The sequence below is a fragment of the Etheostoma cragini genome, chromosome 7 (assembly GCF_013103735.1).
Source record: "Etheostoma cragini isolate CJK2018 chromosome 7, CSU_Ecrag_1.0, whole genome shotgun sequence".
Classification (NCBI taxonomy): domain Eukaryota; kingdom Metazoa; phylum Chordata; class Actinopteri; order Perciformes; family Percidae; genus Etheostoma; species Etheostoma cragini.
In genome coordinates, this window is record NC_048413.1 from 22,918,142 (window position 1) to 22,931,403 (window position 13,262).

The 13,262-nt window shown below is 39.5% G+C and overlaps 1 protein-coding gene across 4 annotated transcripts in view; it reads right to left on the reverse strand.

Annotated features, from left to right (window-relative positions):
* The window catches only part of ctnnbl1 (catenin, beta like 1), an 87,043-nt gene that overhangs the window by 42,975 nt on the left and 30,806 nt on the right, over positions 1-13,262 (reverse strand). For all 4 annotated transcript variants that reach the window (XM_034877113.1, XM_034877112.1, XM_034877111.1 and 1 more), the window contains 3 exons: positions 12,885-12,943; positions 12,235-12,383; positions 3,617-3,798 (listed from right to left, as the gene is read on the reverse strand). In XM_034877113.1, the coding sequence (XP_034733004.1) occupies positions 3,617-3,798; positions 12,235-12,383; positions 12,885-12,943 (390 nt within the window). The remainder of the gene's footprint in view (positions 1-3,616; positions 3,799-12,234; positions 12,384-12,884; positions 12,944-13,262) is intronic.

A 13,262-nucleotide genomic window follows, 5' to 3' on the forward strand; every position in this document is an offset into this window, starting at 1 on the left:
CAGCAAATCCCTCTCTCTAAAATACACTAATAATAGGATTACACAGCATGACTCTGACAACACAGATAAAAATCAAACTTGAATCATGTAAAATGTTACTGATCACAATCCAATCTGAGCCAAAGGCACTCGGTGCTGGGAGGGGAGACGATCAAATGAGAGCTTCATTTGATTCTCTGCTTTTGACTGGAATATGTGACGCAAGTTTCATCATTATATCCAGATAACCAAGTTTCTTTATTACAGGCACTTGTCTAGTCTCATATTTTCTGCTATGTAGTCATGCTCTTTAAATCTCAATTTTTAATATTAGAGGATAAATACTGGTGATAAAATTCCATCTTCTATCTTTGTAATGAAACTGCCATCATTTAGACAGGAGTGGGGTGTTTTATTAAAAGCATCTTATTTCTATCCTGTTCCCCTCACTGCATACTTCAAACTACACACAATTTAAAAAGGAATTCTAACACAGGGCTCTTTCTGCTAGTATACTTCACTCAACTATTTTACTGCATTCATTTGAAAATAAGGATGAAAAAAGGGCGTACGCTACATTCGGGCGTGTTTCATACGGCATTCTAAACACATCAACTACAAGGGCCTCCGTTCACTCCCTTAGTCTGTCCTGTGTGCACTCTCTCTCCGTCAAAAAACACTCGCACGCACACAAACACACAAAGAAATACTCTTCAGAGCTGGAGAGACAGAGCTATGACTATGGAGTCTCGCCTTGTAAATTAGTTGTTTACTTCCGCTCCCTCTCACAGTCGCTTGCATCATTAGCCACCTTAATATAACAACCGTCTGCCACCAATTTCCATCATACAACCTCATTTTACTGGTAATGACAGAGTACATACACGATAGACTGACGTCCTAAAAACAAGGTGAATGGCAGTGTCGTGACAAGAATATTCATGAGCAGAGAAATGTAGTTTGTTGTTTGGATTTTTTCTTTTCTTTTTTCTATCCACTTACTATGACTCTATTAATTATGTTGTTCTGTATGCTAATATGGCCTGGCAATCCCCGGTCATTTGGACTGTGTCAATTTCTGAAACGGATTTCACGGGGATCAATCTAGGCACCGATGTTTATGAAAGAGAGCGTGCTAAAAAGGATGTGAGAGAGAGAGCACTGAGAATGGAAGGACAGAAAGGTCCCTACTTCCTAATTACTTTGTTAGAAGTGGTTGATAGTTAATTAATCTACAGTGTTAATGTGTGATTCTGGAGAACCACTTGAATCACAACATTTTCAATTAGTAGTCTGAGAAAGAGGGTTCACTCAACACGCCGTATATTATGACAGGCATCTCATTATGCCTATAGCTGTGGAGACAAGATGGGAAATTTTTGTTTTGTTTATGTAAAATTCATAAAGAAATTACATTTGCACGTACATATTTAATTGTTGTTCATGTGTATGGTTGAATACAGGGTAATCTGCCAGATGATGTACGTGTTGCGCTCTCTAGCGACAGCACGGTTACTGTGGTGGCATAGTCCAACTGAACGCAATGTCACTTCCTGTGACAGCACAAAAGGTTGAATTGATCGGTTATTTACTATGATATAATGAAAATAATCAAATCCTCAACTTTTGAGAATCTGGCTGTGGCTCAGTGGTAAAGAGGTCGCCTGCCAATCGAAAGGTTGGTAGTTTGATACCTGTCCACTGTCAAAGTGTCCCTGAGCAAGACATTGAACCCAGAGTTGCTCCTGATGCCGCCCCATCGGAGTGTAAATGTAAACGTAAATGGACTGATCTTATATAGCGCTTTTCTAGTTTCAACTACTACTCAAAACGCTTTTACATACAGTAGAGGAACCATTCACACGCATTAATACATGTTCGGCCGTGGCTCTACCACGGAGCCACAGCTGTGTGTGTGTGTGTGTGTGTGTGTGTGTGTGTGTGTGTGTCTGTGTTTTTATTTTTATCCAATGAGCAGGTGGCACCTTGTAAGGCAGCCTCGTCCACAGATTATGAATGGTTCCTGTACCATGTAAAAATGCTTTTAGTAGTCGTTAAGACTAGAAAAACGTTATATTAAAAAAAGGCTATTTACATTACACACAGAATGGGTATTTTTGCGTTCCCAATGTCAACAGTTGTGGATGGTTCCAATAGAACCGCTACATTCCGTCCTGTTTTCTCGTTACTGCTCTGTTAGGGTACCGATCACACTGATGCATTACTAAAAGGCATAGCCAGAAATACTGCAGTCTGCTATTGGTGCAGACGTTCCTCAGCATTGTCTGTGAAGAGGAAATACAGCAAGGTTTTCCAGATGTTTTCTTGCTGGAGTTTTTAAAGCAGCAGTTGGTATCAAGTTTACATTGTTGGCTTTGAAGTATCTTATACTGCGTTAACCATTTGGCTTCCGAGCAGGAGGTGTCAACACAGAGAAGAGTTAAAAGAAAAGCATCATACCAATTTTGCCCTTCTAAAAAAAACACCATACATCCTCAGTGTGTTTAAGAAATACACTCACATCTAGACCACACCTGCCAGCCAAACCTCACAGGGAGAAAGTCTTCAAGGTGGATTTCCACATTTCTCCTTAAAGCCTGTCTTGTAAGTGAGCGTCTGCCTTGCCGGGGGCTTTAACACACAGGGGGAGAAGGTTTAACTGTGAGGACGGGTTATCTTCCCTACTCTTTCTCCTGCTGCTCGAGGAGGTCAAACGTTAATTCATCCAGTCCCTGGGTGAGATGGGACACAATGGAAGACAATTTGTTCTTCTCTGCAGGGCTGGGAAGCCCCACTGGAGGAATAACACCTAATTAATGCAGCCAGAGAGAGAGGAAGGGTTCCGCATTTTGGACGTAAGTAATCAAACAAAGAGCACAGAGATGGACAGGGTTTCGTCCTCTTTTTCTTTCAGTCTCTTCTGTTTTGTTCTCTAACCCCGTATCACATGGACAGCCTATCTTTCTCGCTCTCTGGCTATTGTTTGCGCTGTCTACCTCTCACTCAGAGACAAGAGAGGTTTGAGAGTGCAGGCAGGAAAATCAATCAAGATTGAATTGATAGTGTAAACTGACAGGCCAAAGAGGCAGGAACCCGTGATACATGAGCAGATTAGGATCAAGTGTTTGACTACAAGTTGCAGAAAACTAGAAGCATGAGAAATTAACCCATTGTGTCTTGTGCAATCTCTTAAATTAGTAAAGTCAGCGAACTAGAAATTTCTCTACTTAAATACAAAAAGTTATGAGATTTGAAGGACGTTAGTATAGTCACATTATAACGTTTCAATAATATGTTACATGTACGTGGAACCTTTAAATAAATGTCCGTGCCATTTTCTGCTGATCAGGAACAGATTTTTTTCCCCAAATCTGTGGAATACGTTTTAACTGCCACCTGTCACTTTCACATACTACCTTAGCTTCATGTGCAAGCAAATGTGTAGGGAAGCCAGGGCACTTGGAATAGGCTAGCTCAAAACTTTGCAACGCAGGTAGGCTGCCAAGAATTTTTAAATGCTCCCGGCCCTTATCCACCATCGCAACCGCTTTAGGTCCTCAACAAGAAAGAAAGAAGATGAAAATGATTTTCTTGAAAATAACTGTCTGCTGTTGCATTGTTCTCATTAGTGACTGACCTTCATGCTCCTTCTCTGAAGCACCAGTTTTCTTCATCTTCTTTGGGGTTTTCATGAAAAGTGGAAAGATGGTCCGCAAGCCAAGGATGTCTACAAACTTGTGACAGTTATCTGCTCCCTCTGGTCCAATCATCGCATGGTCCAGGACCTTCATGGCACTGGTTCGAGACATTTTCTTTTCTCTGCAGCAGAGAGAGAGGAAACAATGCTGAAGTCACTTATTTAGTCACCTATAAAGAGCATGCATATTTGCAATTAATTGCCCTGAAAAGGGTGTGTCTGTTAGATAGCGGCCATAAAACCTTTGTGTTTTGTTTAGGGTGAACTGGTGGTACAACACTATTTTTATGGTTTTAAAATTTTTATTTTTTTATTTTTCATTTTAGACTTGAAATGTCAGCTTGTTCTCATTTCTAAAAGAACAACTCCAAAATAATGTGGATTTTTGTTCATGGGAATGAATCAACTCAAACATGGATACATATACAAGGCAAGTAGTTGTTAGGAAAATTCTCTTACAGCAGAGATCTTCAACAGGGGGTCCGGGACCCCTAGGGGGTCCTAAGAGTTACTGCAGAAAGGCGTTTTACGTTTCTGAAAGTTTCCAAGAAATTTAAATATCAAACAGATTATTTGCAACATCATTAGTTAATATAAATCAGCTTCACAATTTGTGAATTTGATTTATAAAATCATGCCAAGAATTATGTTTCTAATAGCTTAATATTTTATGCACAGAAAAGCTACATATCAAGGCTTTAGGTCATCCTCCACGTTATTGAAGGCCCAGTTTAATATGCAACTTCATTGAATACAATGTAATGTATGTAGAAGGGGGTCCCTGTACCGTGTCGCTTTCCATTAACGGGTCCTTGTCCTAAAAACCTACATGGCACCTGGCTTACAGTTCTCCAAGAGCTGCCTCAGGGTCTTGTTAGAAGAAACATCCTAGGTTATGTTGACAGTGTACATCGCCTACGGTACTGGTCTAGTATCTGTGTGACTGTTACACCCTCTTGACAACCCCCTTGTCACAGTACGGCACTGCTCTGATGACACGTTGTTGGCAGCTGTACCATTAATATTGTTTATTTGTCTCAGGCCCCAGAATACCACTGGCACGGCTAGATTTCTTTTATACACATCTGCCTTTTCCTACAGCAGCATTGTGAAATAATTTTAATTATGAGGTAACATTTTTGTGAATCCTTTTTGAATGTTGTTTGGCAATTTAGGGGTGTTGATTATGCTAATAATCTTATCAGGAGAACACACCTACTCATGAACAGGCGGCATTCGTAATGTTGAAACAAGCTGTTTACAACAAGTTTGTGAAGTTAAGAGAGTTTGGTGAATCGGATTTTAAACACATATTAGGGCTGGGTAATATATCGATGTATGATATTGTGATATGAGATTAGATATTGTCTTAGATTTTAGGAAATGGAAAAAGAGTGCATTGCAGTAAAGTGTTGTAATTTTTTGTGTTACCAGACGGCAGCATTTCTGTTAATTTTGCATTTACCCACTTTGTTATTATATCTACATAACTGAAGATTATTTATCTTAAGTATCATTGGGAAGATCCAAAAAAATGGGATCAAAAAAATCCCTCACAGGACAGTCAGAAAATGTAGCCAACTCCACACATCTCCACTCACAAAATATAGTAAATTTATAATAGTTTGAGTTAGTAATGTTAGTAATGCCATCAGATTCCAACATGCTGCATATGAGAACATATGACAAATATATAATAAATAATGGATTTAAATCCCCAAATGTTCTCTAACCCACAACTCACAGTTGAGCTTTGAGAATATCAGAGTGTACCTTTAACTACTAGTTGCAATATGGGATATATTTACTGAATTAAATCCAAAAATTACCTCAATGAGTCATCAGATATAAAAGGAAACATGCTTAGTTGAACTATTATCTTTTCTGACAACAGTGCTATAGGTATTTTTAGTCGTTTATTTTTTACAGGACTGATGAAAACGGAGTCGGAGTCTAATCTGAGGCCGCTGCGTCGAGGAGTAATCCTCTATATATGTGTGCCTTACTATTTATTCTCATGGGCCACACAGTTTTAATGAAAAACATAGCACCGTATGAAGTAAATGCATAAAAACAAGAAACTGTTTCCATGTTAATTATGAAAACAGGTTTCAAGGTAGCAAAAAAACACCCAATAGGAAATGTGTGTTCCGTCAAACAAACAAATTATGGCTATATTCATCTGTTTTCCGTCATCAAAGCCCTGGCAACATAAGGAGGACCAACTGTTTAATGCTCTGTCTACACCCCACACCTCACGCCTCCTCACGGGAAATGTAGCTGTCTGTCACAGTGTCACTTCCTCCATTCCCCCCAATGACAGATGACAGTGTTTATCCCAGAGGAGGGACACATATTTCAGGCAGTTGAGTCTGGTTCTCCAGACAGACACATTATGTATGATGGACGGCAGGAGAGGCCAGGGGGGAACGATACGCAGTGTACTTTCCAAAGGGAAACTAGGCAATTCAGTTGGCAGACAGGTGACCTAACTCAGCATCCTGGTGTCGTGAACTTGCCTACGCTGTCGTTGATGTGTAGCGGCCGGTAGAATAACAGCAGCAATAGGTTTTTAATATGACTCAAATTCTAGATGAGACTGAATGACTCAGAGATGGGACCTTGCTTAAAGTGTATTAACCTGTGCTGACTGACATGATCCTATACATCCCAAAGTCTCACCAAAACATTCTCAGTCGTGACCAGAAAATAACACCCCCATAAAAAAAGGTGGTGGAGCTGTACATTCACACATTTGAAATCATGAAATACCTTTTGTAAAAACTACTGGTGCTATACTCACCATGAAAGGAGTATATGGTTCTTAGACATGTGTCTATAAAAATGGCAGCAGTACATCACAGCTTTAGGAGGAGGTGTCTAGTCTGACAAACATTTAGCAGTGCCAGGAATTCATCAAGACACCAGGTGTGAAACCTGTGTGTAGCACAATGCTGAAGAGGCCTGGTAGAAATTGAAATAGAGTTTTTGATGGAAAACTAATAAATGTGTCTCAGTGAGTGGTGATGATTTGTTTTGTATTCTTTTGTTCTCTCATTTTTTATTTTATTTTTTATTTTGCTGCTGTGCCAGAATACTTTAAGCCTTGAGTATATATTATAACAAGCAAAACTACTGCAGTGTTTATCACCTAGCAAATATATCCTACACATTAACATGTAAGGGATACAGCAGCTACAGGAGAAACTACGTAGCAAAGCTCTAACAAAAGTTTCTGACAACAGTGGAAATGGCTTTTAAGTTATGTTGATTGCTTTCTATCACAAAGCAAAATTAAAAATGTACCCTGTAACATGTTCATTTTCACGTTATAGTTGCAAAGTCAAACCTGTCCATAATTGCTTAATATTAAAAGGTGAACAAAAGACTGTAAATAGCACCTTTCACACAGCCAGTACAAGGCAGGACTGTTGCGCCTTTTATCTGCCACGCCGTCTGTGGCAGAGTTACCGAGACGGAATGGGGGGACGGAGGTGTTGCGCCTGGCAAGCTGGCAGCAGAGGTAGTCCCGGAGCCGTAACATAGCCAAACCAAAGTCTGTGTGAAAGGGTCAGCCGGCATGCGCAAGTCAGTCGCAGATATGCATGTGACTACATCAGATATGCCGCGGGGGGCCGTGTGGGTAAACGAGTCCTAATTGTTCCGTCACTTAAGACACTGCGGTGCAAGGCAGCAGGCATATTAGAGGAGGACAGAGCGGCACAAAGAGACATTTTGCTAACCGAAAGTGGACTCCAACGGTAAGGAGTGAAAAATGAAGATAAGAAATGAGGACTGTAGCGACAGCGAGTAACTGTCAATTTATCAGGACCTTATGACAGCTCATTCCACTGTCGGTCAGCGACTATTGATGTTTTTCAATAAACCAATTACATTTATAAACGTCACAAAATCGATGGACATTCTAGGGTTTTTCATGGCCCAGAATTGGCCATTTGGGAGTGACAACGCACGCTAGTGAGCATGATTGGTCTCCGTTAAAAAAAAGGCAATTCTGTGTTACCTTGTTTGACAGAAACCTATGCATTTACCTGTTTCTGAAAATTTGACAAACAGAAATTTTTATTATGCTTGAGTAAATAAAACTAAATTCGGTAAAAAAATATATACAGTTTACAGTATACATATACTTATTACATATATACTTTTTCCCTGATCAGTGTTAAAAGCTGTTTGCATTACAGCTGTTGACATCTGGTTCTGGGAACCAGTGTCTTGTCCTTGTCTGGAGCAAAATGCAACGCGGGGAAAAGAACAGGCGCCCCTGGACTGTGAGAAACTGTCAACATTACTGCTTCATTGTGACTGTGTGATTTATCTCATTCTACATTGCATTAAAAGAGCTGCTGTAGAAAGCATTTTCGGCAGCCATTTTTCTACTATTGATGATGTGAGTACTGTAAAAACTGACCTACTTACAAGTAAACATAACTTTATTAGAACTTCATTGGTCCCTATCTATTCTTGACAATGAAATTATTTTAACAGCTCTCATATTCAAGTTTATGTTGTGCTTGTTTAACAGTGGTTTGGTAAATTAAACACAGATTTAGAGGGGATTTAATTTGCTATTTTTATACACATCTTATTTTAGTGCTTGTGATTTTCTTTTGGAGCTGGCTAAACCCTCTTTGGGTGCTCCAAAAAAAATCCTCTATGCAGGAGAAATCCTGCATTTATGTTTATTGGCGAGATTGCCTATATCCCACAAATATTTGACTATTCCTTGACTTTTGGGGACTAGTCGATAACTATTGAACTTCACTATTCCTTAATGCCCTAGCTCACACACACACACACACACACACACACACACACACACACACACACACACACACACACACACACAACTACTTCCACTGTTGTGTTAAAAATAATGCAGATTTTGCTCCAAGAATTCCGCCACATTTGTTTGGTTTTGTATAGATTAGCAAACCTTCATTGCGGCGCTGCAGAATTACTGCGTGAAAGGGGCTAATGATATCATAGGTGTATGAAGGTGAAACTATATCGTGAAAGAATTCTTTTTTTTCAGTAATTCAACTTAAAAGGTAAAACTAATATATGATTACAGACTCATAGCGCATTATGCAAAGCGAGATATTTCAAGCCTTTATGTGTTATAATTTTGATTATCATGGCTTAGAGTTTATGAAAACCCCAAATTCAAAATCTCAGAAAATTAGATAACATGAAATAATTAGAAAAGGTTTTTTTTTTATACAGAAATGTCAGCCCTTTGAAAAATATAATCATGCCTATGTACTTAGTACTTGGTTTGGGCCCTTTTTGCATGAATTAATGCATCAATGTGGCATGGCATGGATGCTATCAGCCTATGGCACTGCTAAGGTGATATGGAAGACCAGGATGCTTCAGGAGCGGCGTTCAGCTTTTTCCGCATTGTGCAAACGCATCTCGTCTCTCATCTTTCTCTTGGCAATGCCCCATAGGAACTATGGGGTACAGTGCAGGCGAATTGGCTGGCCAATCCAGCACAGTAATCCCTCATTGAATTGTGTTGGCAGGTCATCAGAAAAGAGAACTTTGGACCACTGAGAAACAGACCAGTTCTTTTTTTCTTTAGCCTAGGTAAGACACTTCTGACGTTGTTTGTTGTTCAGGAGCGGTTTGACAAGCCCATGTCCAGGATCTGTCTGTGTGTGGTGGCTCTCGATGCAGTAACGTCAGCCTCTGTCCACTCCTTGTGAAGTTCCCCCACACTTCTGAATGGCCTTTTCTTGACAATACTCTCCAGGCTGCGGTCATCCCTGCAGCTTGTGCATTTTCCTTTCCACTTAACTTTCTATAACTTTGCTTTAAGACAACACTTTGAGAACATCCAACTTCTTTTGCAATTAACTTTGGAGGCTTTCCCTCCTTGTGGAGGGTGTCAATGACGGTTTTCTGCACAACTGTCAGGTCCGCCGTCTTCTCTATGATTGTCAAGTCTACCGAACCAGATAGAGACCCTTTAAAGGCTCAGGAACCTTTAACAGATGTTTGGGATTAATTAGCCGATTAGAGTGTGACACTTTGAGCCATCAATATTGAACAGCTTCACAATATTCTAATTTTCTGAGCTTTTGAATTTGGGGTTTTCATAAGTTGTAAGCCTTAATTATCAAAATTATAACAAATAAAGGCTATAAATATCTTCATGTAATAAGTCTATATAGTATATATATCACCTTTTAAGTTGAATTACTGAAATAAAAGATATTCTATTTCTCTGAGTTTCACCTGTATGACTAACTCATGATAATGGTCCATTAACATAGGACACATCAATCTGGTGTTGTGGTGGTGGTATCAGTAGCTAAAATCCAACACTGAACTACAAATCCATTCCTGTGCCAGAGGAACACGTGATAGGATTGCTGTTTAACACACAAGTAAAAATACACCTGTGCTTACCCATGTTTGTCTTGTTTCAAACAAAGTGTATGTTCTGTATTCTGTGCACTGTATTGTATCACGCAGAAGTCTTAGAAAATCAGAATTAGTTTCTGAAAGTCACATCTTGGTTTCCCCTTGCTCCTCCTCTTTTTTGGTCTTCTTCTTACTCTGTTTAAATGGTGTATGATTGAACAGAAAAGGTTTTTTGCATCCAATAATAAGATATTGATCCAAGCATTAAATCTACGTGGCCACTGATGTGATCATCAGCGCAAGGCTGTGAAGGTTTCATAAAGGCATGAAATGTGTCTTTATGACTCTGTAAGGTCACATCTTTGCCTTGCTGCGCTCCACCAACTGTTGATTGATTGGACAGGCAGTCTAGCCAGCCTATGGAGTAGACAGACGTGTTGTTCTGTGCAGCGCTACAAACTGTTATGCTATGAGTGTTCAAATTTTCACAGTCCAAAAAGCACTGGGGGGGAAAAAACGCTCTGAACTGAGTTGCGAGGGCAAGACCATATATCAAGAGATGATCTGTGCTGGGCTCAACATCATATACTTTCATTTTAAAGAACAATTCTATAGCACTAAAGCACTTATTGTTCATTTGTTGTAAATTCTACATTACTGTAGCACTTCAGTTTGTTGTAGGAGGTTGTTATTACACCAGGAACATACTTCATACATAATGCATTTGTCTTTTGGAAATTATGTGAAGAATTTGCTAAATCAAACCTACGTTACGTACATACTTTGCCAAAATCATGGCTTTCCAAATATTAACAGTCTGCAATTGTCATTGACATTTTTTGACCTCTAACAAGCATTGTGATTAGTGTTTACAACATAGTCCATCTTAACATCAATACTTGCTCAACGGTAAAGCAAAAACCGCTATAAACAAATGCATGATGAGCAGTTGTGGAAGAAGTATTCAGATCCTTTACTTAAGTAAAAGTACTAATACCACACTATAAAAATAATCTGATATAATCTTACAAGTAAAAGTCCTGCATTAAAAATGTTACTTAAGTAAAAGTACGTATCGTCAGAAACATTTACTTTAAGCTCTAAAAGTAAAAGTAAGGGGTACTCACATTTAAGAAACTAGGAACTATCAAAATTGTCAGTTAACTAAGTGTTTGTATGCATAGATATTATTGAGTAATTTATATTAAAACATATGTATAAACTACATGTGTTTTGTGTGCAAAAATCTCAATTTGTAAAGTAACTAAAGCTGTCAGATTAATGTTACAATGAAATGAAATGGAGTGGAAAGTGGAATGAAAAGGAAAGAACCTTAAGTATGTACTTAAGTACAGTATTTGAGTAATAGTACTCCACCAGTGATGATGAGTTATTGTCAAAATCATGTCAGCTGTGCATCAAATAAACTCCATGACTAAAAAAATGCAAAATCTGAAGTTCTGCTGTGGTTGTTGTTTTTTTTAGTGTGGTAACACTACAAATGCCAGTTTTACTATTTTACTGCCACCTGAAAGACGATGAGTCGAATCATCTGTTAGTGACCCCTCAGTCGAGCCATCACTTTTTTTGTGTCAGTCAGTGTGCATTACATTAAATGTTACACCCGCAAAGCAGGGGTTCCGATATCGCTGCAGAACCCTGATACACAGAGAGCAGTCTTCCCCATTTGAGAGGCGTCCCTCCCCCCAGAGATAGAGGGTACAACGACCATCCACAGCCCTGGGAAGCAGCAAGGTCCAAGCAAGGGGTGCTGTAAAGCTCACAGGTCCCACCTGCACCCCGAGCCTCTCCAAGCCGACCTAGGGCCGTTTACTGCACGTTGTCAAGGAGGAAATGCGGGGAGACGAGGGGATGCTCCCACACTGTGATCTGATTGTCAGATAGTCCGTGTTAAAATGATTATTAAAGTATTGACCAGCCATATCCGATTCAAATGGAAAAAAAATCAAATTTTGGGAACAGCCGAAATGCAGTAATGCACCAAAAAAAGCAAGGAGCGAGAACTGACTGCAAGCTAGGAAAGACAGTATGTATGCATCAGCTTTTCAATGATGTATGTGAAAATGCACTCAACACGTTCACATTAGAGTAGCCAAGGAGTGAGTGCAACAGCTGTCTTTCCTTCCTGTGTATTGCAGCCTTACCTAAGCATGAGATTCATTAGCTGAAGCCCTTCCCCTCTGAGGAAGCGGTCCCGATTGGCTGCCAGCATGAGGCAGGAACACAGAGCATCAAAGAGGTTCTCCATCATCTCCTGCTCCTCGGCTGTGGACGGGTTGTGACGTTTGAACACCTGAGAGGAAGGGAACATTTAGAAAGGAAACCCGGGCAGGCATGTGGCTTTTGCATGAGGACATTCTTGAAACACAACAACAGCTTGTGAAATGGTTTATTAAAGTAGTTTGGTAAGGTGGGGGGTTTGTACTATTAATAAGAGAATATAAAAAAGGTTGGGAAAATGCTAACAGCTACTACCAAAATGTTGGCCAATGAAAACTTTAATAGCTAATTTGGTGAGAAACTATCATTTTTATTTTTTATCTTTGAGTTGGGTCAATCATAAGGCTGAAATAGGGTTAAAAATGGGCTTGGGGTTGGACTGGGCTCAATGTGGACCCACAGGTTAGAGCCCCACTATGCATTATAGTGCTCATGTTAAATCTTGGGTCTGGAGATGCTCATGTTAGAGAAATGACTGAGCTTTACCCCTGCAAAGCTCAAATGGATGGACGGTTGAATAAGAATGGTAGTGGTAAAGCAGACTAAAAGATAGAGAGTAAAAGCAAAATCTTACAGATAGTTGCTGCAGTAACACATCAATGCCATCCATCTCTCCCAATAATTCTCTGGTATCTGTGGAAAAGAGAAGAAAAATATATATGGGGGAAGACTATGAGATAAAAATGGAGTAACAGGACAACAGGGAGATTAAAATGAGATGGAAAAATAGGGAGAAGAAGGGAGGACCGAAAACATTCTGAGAAAATAAAGTCCAAGTGCCCAGATGAAAGAAAGCAAAAGAGAAAAAGACAAAGAGAGGGATGGAATGACACAGGTGCTACACAGGCATACAACAAACATAAAACACTGACTAACACACTGGCGCCAGAGACAGAAAATGAGAAGAAAAAAAAAATAATATATATATATATATATATATATATATATATAC